Source organism: Spermophilus citellus, assembly GCF_964194105.1.
Source record: "Spermophilus citellus genome assembly, chromosome: 14".
Taxonomy (NCBI): domain Eukaryota; kingdom Metazoa; phylum Chordata; class Mammalia; order Rodentia; family Sciuridae; genus Spermophilus; species Spermophilus citellus.
This window is the reverse complement of record NC_138194.1, coordinates 86,431,662-86,447,700: the sequence shown is the minus strand read 5'-3', so window position 1 is coordinate 86,447,700 and position 16,039 is coordinate 86,431,662. Positions and strand designations below refer to the sequence as shown.

At 43.0% G+C, this 16,039-nt stretch overlaps 2 protein-coding genes across 3 annotated transcripts in view; both read left to right on the top strand.

Annotated features, from left to right (window-relative positions):
- Positions 1-208: 208 nt before the first annotated feature.
- The window catches only part of SNTB1 (syntrophin beta 1), a 226,776-nt gene continuing 210,945 nt past the window's right edge, over positions 209-16,039 (top strand). Inside the window, exons 1-2 of one of the 2 annotated variants that reach the window (XM_081266576.1) lie at positions 209-475; positions 640-1,436. In XM_081266576.1, coding sequence (XP_081122702.1) covers positions 866-1,436 — 571 coding nt within the window. In that variant the 5' untranslated portion in view covers positions 209-475; positions 640-865. Of the gene's footprint in view, positions 1,437-16,039 lie in introns of both variants that reach the window. The other variant, XM_081266575.1, reaches the window with a different exon arrangement.
- LOC308633185 (small nuclear ribonucleoprotein G-like) lies at positions 14,555-15,975 on the top strand (the record flags this gene model as incomplete). The annotated part of the gene is made up of 2 exons (XM_081265731.1): positions 14,555-14,607; positions 15,786-15,975. 2 exons carry the CDS (start codon positions 14,555-14,557, stop codon positions 15,973-15,975), a joined length of 243 nt encoding a protein of 80 aa, XP_081121857.1.

Genomic DNA, 16,039 nt, shown 5'->3' with positions numbered 1-16,039 from the left:
CTGATATTTCAGGGTGCGTGGGCCAGTTTCCCCTCTTGACTCTGGGACAGCCTAAGACTTGGTCTGCATCAACTGTCCTCCCAGGGAAGGACAGACACGGAAAAATTCTGCAGAAAGAGCGAAGCCTTGACTTGAAAAAGCCAGTTTGCGGAGACCTCAATCTACCGTTCAACTGAAGAAATAGGGCTAAGGGTCATCTACAGGAAGGGTCTGAAAGGGAAGGCGACTAAGACGAATTCAGAGAGGGCACTGAGACAGGACACACACAACACACACACTTGTCAAAGGAGAGGTGCGTGGGCCACGGAGAAGGGAGAGTTGAGAAGAAAGAAGGACCCGGCGGGCAGGAGTGGCGCGGGGCGGGGAAGGAGCTAGGGAAGCTGTCCCTGCCGCAACGGGCGCTCAGTGGACCAGGTAGGAGGGTCTCCGGGCCGGCGCGTCGCTTGTGAGCGCAAAGACTGCGGTGGCTGAACAGGTGAGCGGCCGCTGGGCGGCGGGTCCCCGCCCTTCCCTGCGAGCGTGTCTCCTCCTACGGATTCTCCCCAGCACTTAGCTGCTCCGCGGCTCCCCTCGGTTTGGGGTTTTGCAGCTGGCAGCTGGCCTTTTCCCCTCCCCTGTCTCGGTCTCTCCTTGTTTTAGGTTGCTCCACCCCGCCCAGGATCAGGCGAGGGGGAACCAGCTGGGCTGCGCCTGCCAACTCGCGCGGAGTGCGTCTGCGAACTCCGGGAGCGGAGTCCCGCGTGCCGCCTGCTCCCTGCGGGACCCGCTCCTCTCGCTCCCACGGGCCCCGCTTTCTCCCCGCCGCAACCCTTCCCCACTTTTCCCCCCTTTTGCAATCACATGGCATTTTAAGAATGCCGGAAAGATGGCGGTAGCGGCGGCGGCGGTGGCGGCTGGGCCGGCTGGCGGAGGTGGCGGCCGGGCTCAGCGGAGCGGTCTTCTGGAAGTTTTGGTGCGGGATCGCTGGCATAAAGTTCTGGTGAACTTGAGCGAGGACGCCCTTGTTCTCAGCTGTGAGGAGGGCGCTGCGGCGTACGACGGCATCGGGACTGCCACCAATGGCTCGTTCTGCAGGGGCGCTGGGGCCGGGCACCCGGGTACCGGAGGCGCGCAGCCCCCCGACTCGCCCGCGGGGGTCCGCACAGCCTTCACCGACCTGCCGGAGCAGGTGCCCGAGTCCATCTCCAACCAGAAGCGCGGCGTGAAGGTGCTGAAGCAAGAGTTGGGCGGTCTGGGCATCAGCATCAAGGGGGGCAAGGAGAACAAAATGCCTATACTCATCAGCAAGATCTTCAAGGGTCTGGCGGCCGACCAGACTCAAGCCCTGTATGTGGGCGATGCCATCCTGTCGGTGAACGGCGCAGACCTGCGGGACGCCACCCACGATGAGGCGGTGCAGGCGCTCAAACGAGCCGGCAAGGAAGTGCTGCTGGAAGGTAAGGGGTTAACGCACACCTACCGTCTGCCACCCGCAAACACACTCACAGGCAGCCAGGTGTCCTTACACCCCAGGGCCCGCGGTGTGTGTGTGTGTGTGTGTGTGTGTGTGTGTGTGTGTTAGGGCCAGTGGATCAGGGTGGCCTCAGCATGGAGTTTTGAGTTTTGACAACTTTCGCCCACCTGGGTACGACTTGTCCTCACTCCCAGGACGTTACAGGCCTTGACCCAGGAGTAGGTACCTGAAAAGGCAAGGAAAGCTGGGTTTCTTGACCGGCTCCGGTGCTAAATGCATGTTGTTTCATTTTTATCAACAGTCGATCCGAATTCAGTGTAGGGATTGGAAAGTGGAACAGCACACGAAGAGTAGACGGGATGTTAACTGGTCCAAGTTGCAAATCAGGGCCATTGATTAACTGCGAACCTGATAGTTTTCTCCTTTATCAAAATGTCCCCCTCAGAAACCTGGGCAACCCAGCCTTGAAGGGTTGAATGGAATCATAAAAGAACCAGAGAGAGGTGGCAGTCTTTGAATGCTAAACTCCAGCAGTCCTTCCCCAGATCCCTCAAGCAAATAGGAGACCGTGGGGCTCTGCCTTGGGAGTAGTGCCAAAGACTGGGAAATGTGTTGCAGTTAGGCACGAGTTCCCTTCCACTGGCCGGTGTTTGGCCGGTCAGTCTGGATTCCAGGTTCCTCGGGGTGGAGAGCTGAAAGGATTTTTCTGCCTGTGTTTTCTGGAGCCTTTTCAGAGTGGTGTGGAATCAACTTTGCATTTGTAAAGTTTCTCCTGCATGTGAGGAACCTTAGAAACTCTCTCTCTTAAGGTCCGATATCCTTAACCCCCTAATTATTGACTGTGAATAGAATAGGAAGGCCCTTTTATACCTGTTGGAGGACATGTGGCTCTATGTGGGGAAGAAGGGCAGGCAGGCTGGTAATTACTGGTAATTTCTCCTTTTTCCTATAGCTGCATTTCTCTCATGTGATCTATTATTCTCTTTAATGCTGTGGGTATTACTGTATGGACCCTAATATCATGTAGTAATTCTATTTCTATAGATTGAGTTGTCCTGAAGGGGGGCTTTTATTTAGTTATGGTTCTCTCTTGAGCTTAGGTGCTCAATGACATGCAGGCAGAGTGGATGAATAAATGAATTCATAGCTTCTGAAACCTATTTCAACTGAGACATTGTGATATAGTAATTAATTTAAGACCCAAACTAAGACTTTAAGTAAATTTAGTTGTCACCTAATTATGCTGGTGTGTGACACAGAAGGTTCCAAGTCAGGAAACTTTTCTAGGTGTGTGACAGCTGATGCAACTCCTGATCTAGAATACAAAGAGGGTTTTCCCCCCCTTATTTGTCTAGAGGATTTTGTGATGTCTTCATATTTAATTACCATTCTGGATCCAGAAAGTATTTGCTTTGGCTTGATGATTAACATAAGTAAACAGGAAAAAAAAAGTTTTCTGGACTCAGTGTGCTGGTTTGGGAGAGAAGAGCCATCTGGACAAGGTAGGATCTGGACAAGTGCAGTTTGGACTGTAAACTGCTGGGTACATGCTCAGCCTGAAATACCTACTGATATCCGGGCTAAGAGAGACAAAAGGAAAGTCTTTTTTTTTTTTTCTTTTTTTTTTTTTTTTTTTTTTTTTAGTTTAAACATTGTCCTTTATTATGTCCCTTCTTTATTTCCTCTTCTAGTTTTCTATTTAATGAATAATGATTTGGGAAAGAGGTAAAAAAAACAAAACAAACAAACAAACAAACAAAAAACTTCTCACCAGAAAAGAGAAAAATAAATAAATACAAAGGAAAAAGCTGATTCTGTGTAGTTAAAATTAAACTTAGAAAAATAAAATAAATCAAACAGCTGTGTAGTTTTCTTGAGACAGCAACCAAAAACTGAAGTTTTGCAAAACCCCTCACATGACATTTTCAGAACACTGCCATATGTTGCAGGCAGGGCGTGTAGAGAAGACCTGGGGCCTTCTAGAAGTGAACAACTTTGGCTCAGTGTGGAAGACTTTTCCCCAGCCCAATTTTTAAGAAATTGACTGCTAAGAAGAGATACAAATGCAGGCCTCTCTCAAGAGACTGTCTCTTGTTTGGTAGGTCCTACAGTGTCCGGAATGTGATGGTCATGGTCATACTTCAAGGCAGACATCAAACCCTCTCTTTTGTAGCTGGCCTAGTGCAGAGATTCCCAGTTGAGGAGATTTGTTAGAACCACCCTCAAGGCTTCATTAAAACACACACCTCATATTCTGAATGCAGGGTCAAGTCTAAAATTTCTACGAGAGGCTTTGGGAACGTAATCTGGTTGACTAGAGCACTAAGGGAAATTTTTAAAGATATATTTTTATGCCAAATATACAGTTTTAGTTTTATTTGGTTTTATTTTATTTTATTTGAGGGAGTTTTGGGGGATTAGTTTAGTACCCCACCCACCATCAGTGTGCACCATTTCTGCACATGCGCCCCCTTGTGGAAAGTTACTACCTCTACTAGGAGAACACCCTGCAAAGTGAAACCAGGAACAGCAAGTTTCAACCCAGCCATTCTAGAGCTAGATTCTGCCACAGAGTTATATCTTCTTCCCTGAATCTTAGTGCCTTCATCTGCAAAATTGGAATAAGGAAACTGCTGGGCCTCCTTACTTCACAGGTACATCCTATGGAAGAGCATAAAGGGCCTACATCAATGCCTGCTGAAAGTATTTTTACAATTTAAATGAAACAAACAGGAAACTGTCCCTTCTAAGGAGCAATCCTTTCCTTTTCCTTTACCGGAGTTTATATTTCTTAACTGAAATTGAATGGTAATGCTGGAAGAGATCATTCCTTTGGGGGCCACAGGATTTAAACAGAATCTGAGGATCAAGAATCATGATAATAACTCACATTTCTTGAGCATCCTAGAATTTATTTGCATTTATTCATGATACACTTAAAGTAATTCTGTAAGGCCAATACTATTGTTGCTCACTTTATTAAAGAGGAAACTAAAATTTATGAACTCTAGGTTATTGGCTTAAAGGACCAGGAGCACATCAGAAGTCTTGGTCTATGTGATCTAAAAGTTCATACCTTCAACCTCTAGGCACACATGATACTATGCACTAGAGCCAGTTGAAGCTATCGGGCTCCTGGCATTTTGCCCCATTCCCCAGATATGCTAAAGAACTGAAGACTATCCTGAGCAGGAAGCTGGAATGGTACAGAATACTCCAAAGGAAGGGGAGGAAAGGAGGATAAGGTCTTAAAATCTGGATACAACACGTGTCTGGCCATCATAAGGAAGCTGCTATGGTGTGGCCCACTGTCACAGACAGACAAGGTTGAACACATGGCTAGTGCGGAGACTAAACTACAGTTCAGATTTCAGTAGCAAACAAAGTGCCAGTTAAGCCATTGGCTACTAAGTACTCATTAGACTTGCGATCAGAAATTTTCATACCATGTACTCATTTCTCATGGAGGGGATCAAGGACCCCACAATCAACCACGCAGGTATTGGAACCTATAATTCCAGGGCACCATTCTCATAGTCTGCAATGTGACTGGAATATTTTGTGGATGGGCAGGGCACACCTGCATAAGCGTCCTTGGCAGCTCTGTGTATGGGAAGAGGTTTTGCTCCTTAGTTGGTTTGTAAAATAGTAATTTGAAATATGTGTCAACTTTTTATAATTGAGACAATAATAAAATTAATTATTCTGTAACTTTGTTAAGATTGAGTTGTTCAGAATGTTCCAGAAGATTCATGTTGAAGTGTGGAGGTGGGGCTAGACAGCGTATCCCTGGGTCCAAAAGACTCCCATGGAACTGGATTAGAAAAAGTAAAAACTCAAAGGAGAAAGCCAGGGACAGTGCTAAACATGAACTGTGTCCACGGGGCGAACGTTTAGTTCTGCTCCAGGATGCTTAGGTCATCTGGAATCTCCTTTTTGTATCACTTTCTCTGGTGGTGGAAGTGGGGGTTGTGGAACAGGAAGATGGGGCTAACCGGTGGACAGTGTTTTTTTTGTGGCAGGATTGGAAGAGAATGTCATCTTTGAGGAATCTTACTATGTTTAAGCCATATAGATTCTTAAAGAATACTCAGATTCTGAATGAAAGTCTTGAGACCTGGGTTTCATTTTTTAACAAGTTACCAAATTTGTTTGGGCCCTGGTTTTCTTCGTTGAATAGCTGGGTGTAGCTACCTGTAAATCTTATTCTCTCTGAATTCAGATCCAAAGCACACTTTGAATAACAAATTTGTTAACATCCCTTATACTATCATGAAATAAATCTCATAAATAATAGAGTATGTCTCTAATTTAAATTTTAAAATAATGTAATCTCGGGCTGGGGATGTGGCTCAAGCGGTAGTGCACTCACCTGGCATGCGCATGGCTCTGGGTTCGATCCTCAGCACCACGTACAAACAAAGATGTTGTGTCCACCGAAAACTAAAAAATAAATATTAAAAAATTCTCTCTCTCTCTCTCTTTAAAATAAATAAATAAATTAAATAATGTAATGTCCCAAAATTAACATAATGAGGAAAGACATTATTTCTTTTTAAAGCAGAATGTCAATAGATAAATACTACACTAGAGGTATTAATGAAGAAGTTCCACATTAGCACCTCTATGTAAAAGTCATCCTTGGTGCACACATGAAAATGTGACAGGGGGGGCTGGGGATGTGGCTCAAGCGGTAGCGCGCTCGCCTGGCATGCGTGCGGCCCGGGTTCGATCCTCAGCACCACATACCAACAAAGATGTTGTGTCCGCCGAGAACTAAAAAATAAATATTAAAAATTCTCTCTCTCTCTCTCTCTCTCCTCTCTCACTCTCTCTTTAAAAAAAAAAAAAAAAAAAAAAAAAAAAAAAAAAAAAGAAAATGTGACAGGGGTGTGTGGGGTTTTTTTGGAGGTCTAGCAAACTATTTCATTGTGAAGGACTGCCCTGGGATGCCCAGGATCCCTGGATGCCATCACTAAATTCTAGAAGTGTGATACCTCCTCTCCAAATGATAATCACACATTGTTCTAAACACTTTGCATGGATTCACTTCAATCCTCACCCAATGCGGTTGTTGCCCCTGTTTCACAGATAAGAAAATTGAAGCACAGAGAGGTTTAAGTCTCTTGCCAGAGACACATGGTTACTGCTAAGTCTTAGATTCCAACACCGACCTTAGATTAGGGATGCTTGCCTCCACCTTGTTGATCAGGAAAGTGAAGCACCAAGAGGTGAGTGATTTGTCCTAATTGAGTCTTATACTTTCTTCTCTGGCATATTAGTTTTCTATTACTGTTATGACAAGGTACCAGGAACCCTACTACTTAGAACACAGATGTATTATCTTACAGGGATTTTTTTTAAGTCACAAGTCATACAAAGGTCTTACTAAACTAAGCCAAATGCGTTTGGCTGCATTCCCTTCTGGAGATCCTAGGGGAGAATCTCTCTGCTTTTCTAGAATTTCCAAGGGCCCACGTCTTGGCTCATGGCCTCTTTCCTGTTTTTTGTTTTGTTTTGTTTTGTTTTGTTTTGTTTTTTTAGTTGTAGTTGGCCACAATATCTTTATTTTATTTATGTATTTTTATGTGGTGCTGAGGATTGAACCCAGGGCCTCGCACATGCTAGGCGAGCGCTCTATAGCTGAGCCACAATCCCAGCCCCATCCTTCCTGTTTTTAAGATTCCAGGGGTAAGTGCAATCCTCTTCACATCTAACTACTCCTACGTCTTCTTTGGCTACTTTTTCTATTTTTGAGAACCCTTGTGATGACACTGGTCACACCTGGATAATTCAAGGTAATCTTCCCAGGTTAAGGTCAACTGATTAACATCCTTGAGTCCATCTTCCACTTTAGTTCACCTTTACCATGAAAGGTAACTTCTTCGAAGGATCTGGAGACTAAAACACAGATATCTTTGGGAAAGAACATTATTATTGAGTGTCAAGTCTGGTTTGCTGAATCAGTAACACTAAGGGAGTTCCCAGGTAGTCCTTCCAGAATCTACTGCACCTCTGTAAATAATCTCTTCCTTGCTCATCAAAACGTTTCTCATTCATTCATGTATATTCCCACCTGACAAGTCATTTATTGAGTGTCTTCTATGTGTCATATGCCACTAGGACTTCACTCTCAAGAAGCACCAATCTAGCCAGGCACAGTGGTGCAAGCCTGTAATCCCACGGCTGGGGAGCCTAAGGCAGGAGGATCATGAATTCAAAGCCAGCCTCAGCAAATGTGAGGTGCTAAGCAACTCAGTGAGATCCTGTCTCTAAATAAAAATATAAAATAGGGCTGGGGATGTGGCTCAGTGGTCAAGTGCCTCTGAGTTCAATCCCTAGGACAAAAAAAAAAAAAAAAAAAACCAGCACCAATCTAGTGACAGATATGGATAAGCATGATGCAAATACCTACAGGACAGAGGAAGAAGGGTGACATCAGGGGTGTTATAAAATTCTGTGGTATCTCTGGAGAAGGGTACCTGGTCTCTCCTTGGACAGGGCTAAGAAAGGCAGTGCCTCAAGGAAGGCCCCAAAACAGCAAAGGCCTCCACTGTGACTTAGTATGCTTGGGAAGGCAGAATGTGACCTTCACACCTGACTGATGGGTAAGAGTGGAAAATGACAAAGCTGAACGGAAACCAAGCCTGTGTGTACAGAGCTGGACTTTGTACTGAAGCCCAAGTGTTTAAAGCAGGGGCATGTCATGCTCTGGTTTCCATGTCAGGAAGGTGATGCCAGAGACACACTTCTAACAGAAGGTGGGCACGTCTCTGGTGTTCAGTTCTTCTGAATTTTGCTTAGGAGCACCTTCCTAGGCAAGGACGGCTTTGTAAAGTGACTTTGCTCCCATTATGATGTTGTGCTCAAGCCAACTTCTGTGGATGGATGGACTCACACTACGATCTCCTCGGGTTCACAGGAGGAAGTGGAAGTGCCAGAGAGCAGGCGACTTACCTGAGGTTACCTTGTACATGATGGAGCTGGGAGTCAGGTGGCCCAACACTCCATCAAGGTTGTCCTGCTATGCACTACACAAACTCAAGACATCCCATAGTGGACAGAGGGAACCCAAGAGGTATATGCCATGGCCCCTGATTTCAGGGAGTCTAAAGTAAACTAAGGAAGCAGCCATCAGACACAGGGTGTGAAGCCCTTGAGATTGATAATGACAAGCCAGTGTAATTAGTGATGAGGAGTAGCGTGAACCCAGCAGATAGCGCAGCACCTGCACACATTAGGCTACTAAAATGTTAGAAAGGAAATGATATAAAGGCAGATAGATGGAAGGAAGGAGGGAGGGGGAAAGGGAAGGAGAGAAGGAGGGAGGGAAGGAGGGAAAAGAGGGACAGAGAGGAGAGGAGGGACAGAGGGAGAACAGAAGGAAGGAAGGCAGAAAAGGAGGGAGGGAAAGAATCCTGGGACTAGTTTCTTCCTCCTTCCTTCCTTCCTTCCTTCCTTCCTTCCTTCCTTCCTTCCTTCCTTCCTTCCTTCCTTCCTTCCTTTCTCTCCCATCACCTACCACTCACCCTGCTTTGCCACAGGGATAAACACTTGGCATTGGATAATGAGAATTACACCTGGCTCTGAAGAAAGCCATATAGATGTGTCTGTATGGATCTGAGAAGCATTTGCTTAATACAGACCCATCTGAAAGACAGTTGAAAGTGGAACAAGACAAGATTTTAAAAGTTCAAGAAAGAATGTAATTATCCTTTTAATGTTATTTTTATGACCACCCCTCCTGGCACCCCCCCCCCCATCTACCACCCTCTGTGGCTCAGGTCCTATGAATCTGAATATGTAAGAACACGTTTTACCTGAGGAGATGAAAACTGTCTGCTTGGATATTTTAATTGTGTCTTTTGTAAGCATACATATGTGTGTGAGGATTCAGACCATCTTCCTCCAGTGAAGCTGATGGGAATGGCCCTTCAACTCCTCATTTCTGCTGTGGTGGGTGATGCTCTTCAGGTTCAGCCGTCCGTTTTAGCAGTCGCCCCATGGAGTGTGTATTAAAAATAACTCACTGCATGCACACAGCTCCATATTTGTGAAAGGCATCTAGCTGAAGCTACCAGTGGTCTGCTTGGAAAATTATTTCCTTTCAGCTACTGGCCTTCCAAGCATTCCATTTCACGTGATGCCTTTCAAAGCAGTTAATGTTAAAGAAAAGCCAGAAGTTCCCCTGCATTTATACCAAGTGTTTTATGTACCAAACCTCATTACCCACTTCACTGGCCTTGATCTGTACTAATGCTTGCCTTCAGCTCTGGCCTGCACAGTGAGAACTTCAGCGGAAATATACATTACCCACTACGAGGTCAGTGTTCTAACAGACCCATGGAGATGAGCCTCACTCTCTGTGTGGGGTGGACGAGATAGAAAAGTTCAGGATGCATGGTGATTGTAAAGGAAATTAAAATGATGACCCATGTGTGAGCTCAGTACTTTTTAAAACAACTGCTCTTGTGGTTGCAAGCATTGTTCTTGGCATGTTGATAAGTGCGGAAATATTTGTCTAAAATTTGATTGGTTGTTGAGTATGGCTGCTTTTAACAAATCCAGTTTATTTGCATTGCTGTGCAAACTGCCATGTTTATTTCCATCATTGTTTTTTTTTCCCCCTTTTCTCAAAGCAGTAAGCAATACATAAAGTGTGGTGGCTTAGAGGGTGGACCTGCGATTCACTCTCTCTAGGCTGAAATTCTTATTCTACCTCTTCCCAGCTGTGGGAGCTCATTGAAGTTACTAAACTATAAGCCTCTATTTTTTAACCAGTAAAGTAAATTTCCTCTTCTTGGGTTTTATGTAAGGAGTAAAGTGATTGTGTATAAAAAGCAGTCAGCTCATTGCTGGAGCTGAGTGAAGGCTTAACAATCACTAACCATGTAATATCGCACAGCACAAACCTAGCTAGGGTTATTTTCAAGTAGAGGGTTCAATCACGGAAGTTAAAGGGTTTAATCATATGTTGAAAAAGGTCTTTGGGAGCCTGGCGTGGTGGCACACGCCTGTAATCCTAGCAGTTTAGGAGGCTGAGGCAGGAGGATCTAGAGTTCAAAGCCAGCCTCAGCAAAAGTGAGGCACCAAGCAACTCAGTGGGACCCTGTCTCTAAATAAAATACAAAATAGGGCTGGGGATGAGGCTCAATGGTCAAGTGCCTCTGAGTTCAATCATGGTACCAAAAAGAAAAAAGAAAGAAAAAGGTCTTTTGGGGGTACATGAGACAGTTTTTAATTTGCCATATTAGGGAACAGTATAATGGCTATCCCAAAGGGATTCTGCTTGCTTTGAAGGGAGAGGAGTATGATCCCACATGGGTGTGTTTTGTTGATGATTTTTAGTAATATCACATGTTTTCCATCAACCAGACCACAGTGTAGGCTGCTGTGGGTTTTGGTGGGCAAATGTAAAATTTGTACTAATATGCTGATTATGCAGGAAGTTGCAGGAAAAAAAATGTTTGTAAAGGAAAGCTAGGAGGTGACTATTTAAACTACACAGCCAAATGCAAACTTCTGTGAAAAATTGTAGGAATGTGAAGATCTTATTAGCTAAAAGAAGCCAGAATGTTTCTTTTATTAAAAATGTAAATTTACATAACTGTTTTATGTAAATTTACATAAATGTACTTACATAACTGCTATTAAACCAGTATTATACTTCCATTTTTTTATTCTATTATATAGTACTGTGTTGTATGGAATCCAAGAGATCATCTGGTGGAAGATATATAATGTTTATGTACATGTAAGAAAAGAAAAAAATAATTGTCTGAGATGGAGTCAAGTAGGAGGGCTGCTTAAAGTTAGGGTGCGAGGAGGCTGAACCTTCAACATGTAGGAAACATGGAACAAAAGCCCATCACACAGAATACACAACAAAGAAACTTGGAAGTCTCAAATCTAGTACTGATGGAAGGAAAAAAAAATATTTCTCTTGAGATTTTGAAAGGCAAATCCGTTCTAATAAATATTTAGGTTTGAATTGACAATGTCATTGTGCATTTGGAAAAAAAATGTTTGGGCAGATAATTAAAAGCAGTCTCAGGTGAGAAGAGCCCTGATTGAGGGACAAGAGCAGTTGTCAACACTCTGAAGGAAATCAGCTTCCATCCAAGCCTCCAGTGACTTCGTGATGCCAGCAGAATGAAAGCTCATTTTCAAAATCAGAGATGAAAACTATGCAAAACAGAAGCAGTTTGAATTGATTCAACATGGTGTGTAGGAACTATGCAGTATTATTGGTACAAAAAGTATTTCTTTGATGGGCCTTTTTTTTTTTTTTTTGATAGGTTGAAGCAAAAATCTATACTAGAATGAGATGAAACTCAAGTTCTTCTGAAATACAACAGTGCAGAGGGGAGACAGGAGCAGAGGGCTGGGTTACATTCCTGCAGATTACAAATGCATTTTACAAAATAATTAAAAAAAAGTATACAAGTATGAGAAAATGCTGTTGCAGAACTTATAGAATGACCCAAAGAGAAGGCTCAAAGTATATTGGAAGTTAAAAGGAAGGTTTTTCCCGAAGAAGGTGACTTAATATAATTAAGTGTTGTGGTTTGGATCTGGAATATTCCAAAAGGCTCGTGAATGAGCAGGGGTGAGATTTTGAGCGCAGCAGTGGTGGAGCTTTGGGGAAGTGATGATTAGATCCTGGGGGTTCTGGCCTCAGCAGAGGGTCAATCCCTGTAGGTATTCAGAGCAGAATGGACTATGAGAAAGCTGTGGGAACTGTGGGTGGTGGAACCTTTTTGGAGGGAATGGGACCTGGGGGGGGGGGTGCCCTTGATACTTTATCTTGTCCCTGACCCCTTCCTGTCTCTCTTTCTGCTTCCTTCATGACAGCCTCCTATGTCACACATTCCCAGGTCCAAAGCAATGGAGCCAGCTGGCAGTGGACTGAAACCTTTGAAACTGAGCCAGAATAAATCTCTCCTCCTTTAAGTTGTTCTTGTCAGGTATTTTGGTCACAGCTGACTAACACAGTAGGGTTATATAAGCAAAGTGAAATATAAAATATAGGTAATTATTTGACTATTTGGGGCCCTGCATTTCAAATACTTTCATCTGAAGCATTCTTTCATCTATAATGAAAATCAAGGTTAATGATTTTTTTTCATTTTTGCTTGCAATATTCCTATATTTCCCTCTGTTCTCTACTTCAGTTCTAATTTTTTTTTCTGAATTAACATAATATATGCTTGTAGCATTCCTTTGTCTACCTTTCCTCACACTCTCTCCTGCCTAGATGTTGAGAATCTGTACCGTATCTTCCGGAACACAAAACTTAGAATATTAAAATAAATCATAATGTTAATAATATTTTGAAATTAGAATATACATTTTACTATTCTGAGTATTATGCTCATACTACTATTTCTTGATTTATCAATTCTAGGCATTATGGACCAAGCCAATCAATGTTTATAAAATATCGACCCTGTCAATATTGTTTCATATTCTAGTCACATAATATTGTATGATTAAGTTTCTTGGAGCTAGTAACTGCTTCTCTTTTCTATTTGCTTAGTTTCTTGAATATTTTTTTAGAAAAAAAATTAAAATATCTGTTATTTTTCTTCTTCCAAATGCAACAATGGATTTATCAAATTTCTAGCAATAATTTTTTTCCAAATACTCATATATATCACATAATCTACCCATACTGTTCATTTTTTTTTTCTTGAAGCCCTAAACTATTCCCTCTTGGGACCTCTGGCCTGAAGATCTTATACCTCAGTTCTGGGGCATTTTCTTGTACAATTTCTTGTCTCCATTTTCTTTGTTCTCTGTGTGGGGAAATCCTGTCAGTTATATGTTGGACCTCCTATATTAACTCACCAATAAACTGATTTTGTTGTTGCCTTATTGTTTTTTTTCTCCACCTTCTCTTCTGTTTTTATTTTTGCTCTCTTTTTTCCCCCTATGGAGAATTACTATATTTCTATCTATCACTTTTGCCTTGAATTTTTTTCCATTTCATCTATCATACAGATCTCTGAGTTTCAAAACTACTTTCTTTGTTCTCTCATTGCTCCTTTTTAATATAGCATCCTCTCGTTGCTTTGTGGATGCCCTATCTTTTCTTGTCTCCTGAGCATGTTACAAATAGCTTTTGAAGATTCTTTGTTTGCACTAGTATTGACTCAGGCATCCCCAAGTTCTTTTCTCTCTTCTTCATTCTTGAGTGTGCTATGCTTATCTGATGATTTCATCTCCTTGGAGATTTGTTTCATCTTTGTACACCCTAAGAGTCAGAGTTTGTGTTGAGGATCTAAGTGCCAGAAGTTTATTTGAGATATAATTCAAGGAAACACTGGAATGGAATGAGGACATCAGACAGTGAAGGGAATGAGCTCATATTGAAGGCCCCACTATGAGCCCCACTCAATCTCTCTAGAACTCAGCATATCCCAATGGAAGGCTATGGAACCCAGGTACACCTTACTAACCAACTATCCATCCATCTTTTCATTAAGAGATGCTTCCGGGACATTAAGTTTGTGATACTTCTGGCTAGCATCTCAGTGAGGGTCATGTGCACTACCAACTAAATGATGTCCTCAGGCAGAGAAGTACAGTTATTCCCTGTCGACCAGCTTCTGCATGTAGAACTGCGCACAGAGGAAGTAACATATAACTTAAGGCTTCGTCATAATCACATTTCTCAATCTAAAAGTGGTTAGAGGAAATTGTGGTTAAAGAGGTATGGTGCACAGTGCTAAACATGTTTTCATTTCAATCTGTTGTAAAAATTTGGTTCAGAGCAAGATTGAGTATATTATCCTTGGGAAATTTTGCAAGGCAATAATTCGAGCCACCTTTATCAGCTTCTTAATTTTTTTTGAATTTTTAGCCAGCGGAGAATCATTCAGATCTTGTTGATAGTTATTGAACAGTTCTTATGAGTGTAGAGAGTACTGAGGGAGTTTGTTTTCAACAGCTTTTTCATATCTGTGACCAAAAGACCTGACAAGAACAATCAGAGGAAGAAAAGTTTATTTGGTGCTCAGTTCCAGATGTCTCAGTCCAGAGGTGACTGACTCCATTACTCTGGGCCCAAGGTTAGGCAACACATCACAGTAGGAGGGCATGGTGGAGGAAAGCAGCTCAAAACATTGCCACCAGGAGAACATGGCTCCCTGGTGAGCAGAAAGACAGCTCACTCTGCTCACCAGGGACAAAATATAAACCCCAAAGCCATGCCTCCACGCCTCCCACCACTCCCCATTCGCCTACAGTTACCACCAAGTTAATCCGTGTGTGGATTGATACACTGATTAGGTTACAACTTTCATAATCTAATCACTTCACCTCTGAAGATTCTTGGAGTTTCTTACACATGAGCTTTTGGGGAACACCTCATACCTAAACCATAACAGGAGCATTGTGTACTTCAAAGTTCCTCAACCTCAGCACTCTTGACATTTGGGGCCAGTAACTCTTTGTTGGGGATAAGGGGAATCCTTTGCATAGTAGGATGTAGAGTAGAATCTTGGATTCCAGCTGCAAGTACCATCTTTTCCTCGAGTTGTAATCAAAAAAAGTGTTTCCGGACTCTGCCAAATGTCCTCTGGGGGACAAAAGAGCCCCCATTGAGAGACACTGGTGTATAGCCTATAGCACTGGTTCCCAAAGTTGGCCACACCTTGGGAAGCTTTAAAAACCCTCATGATGGGGCTGGGGATGTGGCTCAAGCCATAGCGTGCTCGCCTGGCATGCGCGGGGCTCTGGGTTCGATCCTCAGCACCACATAAAAAATAAAATAAAAATGTTGTGTCCACTGAAAACTAAAAACTAAATATTAAAAAAAAACCCTCATGATGAATCCTTCCCCAAGAGATCCTGGTTTTAGTTAGTCTTGGATTCATTTAGGGCATTAGGAGCTAATCTTTCCCAGTTATTCCAGTGTATGCTCAGGCCTGAGAACCATTGGCCCAAACTGGCTGTGATGTGGTCAAACACTGACTGTGGAACAGTGAAGAGTGCTGAGACCTGTTGTTAGTGGGCATGAGCAGGTCTGATCCAAGATGGGCAACTTACAGTACTTGTTGCCACATACTGTGATTCCTTTTCTCTTTTGCCTAGAGTCCCTGTCTCTTGTGGTTTGATTTGTCTTGATTTGGATTTTGGAGCACACATAGACATTAACAGTATCTCTCTCTTTTGCTGGTACTATTCCCATTACATGTCCACAGGGGAACCGTTAAGTCACAAAGTGACAGTCAAAAGCTACACATGGAGCAGAGTAGACAAACTTGCTTTGGAAACTTGTACCTTTGGCTCACCTATGCAGGCCTCCATTTTCTCATTGATAACACAGGGGAACAAAAGCACTTTCTTTAAATGGTGGAAGACATGTCCAAGGAATATTGCGGAGATTTGACCCCTTTATGAATTTTATGATAGATGAATGTGTGGAGATGGCAACTAGTATGCAACAGAACAGTATTGGAATGGTGGTAATGCAAGGAAATAGTATCTTCATGTTAGAAGCCTTGGAACAAGTATAAATAATGGTTGTTCAGCAGAGAAATCTTTGTCCCTTCTCCACCTGTTTAACTATGACATAAAAAT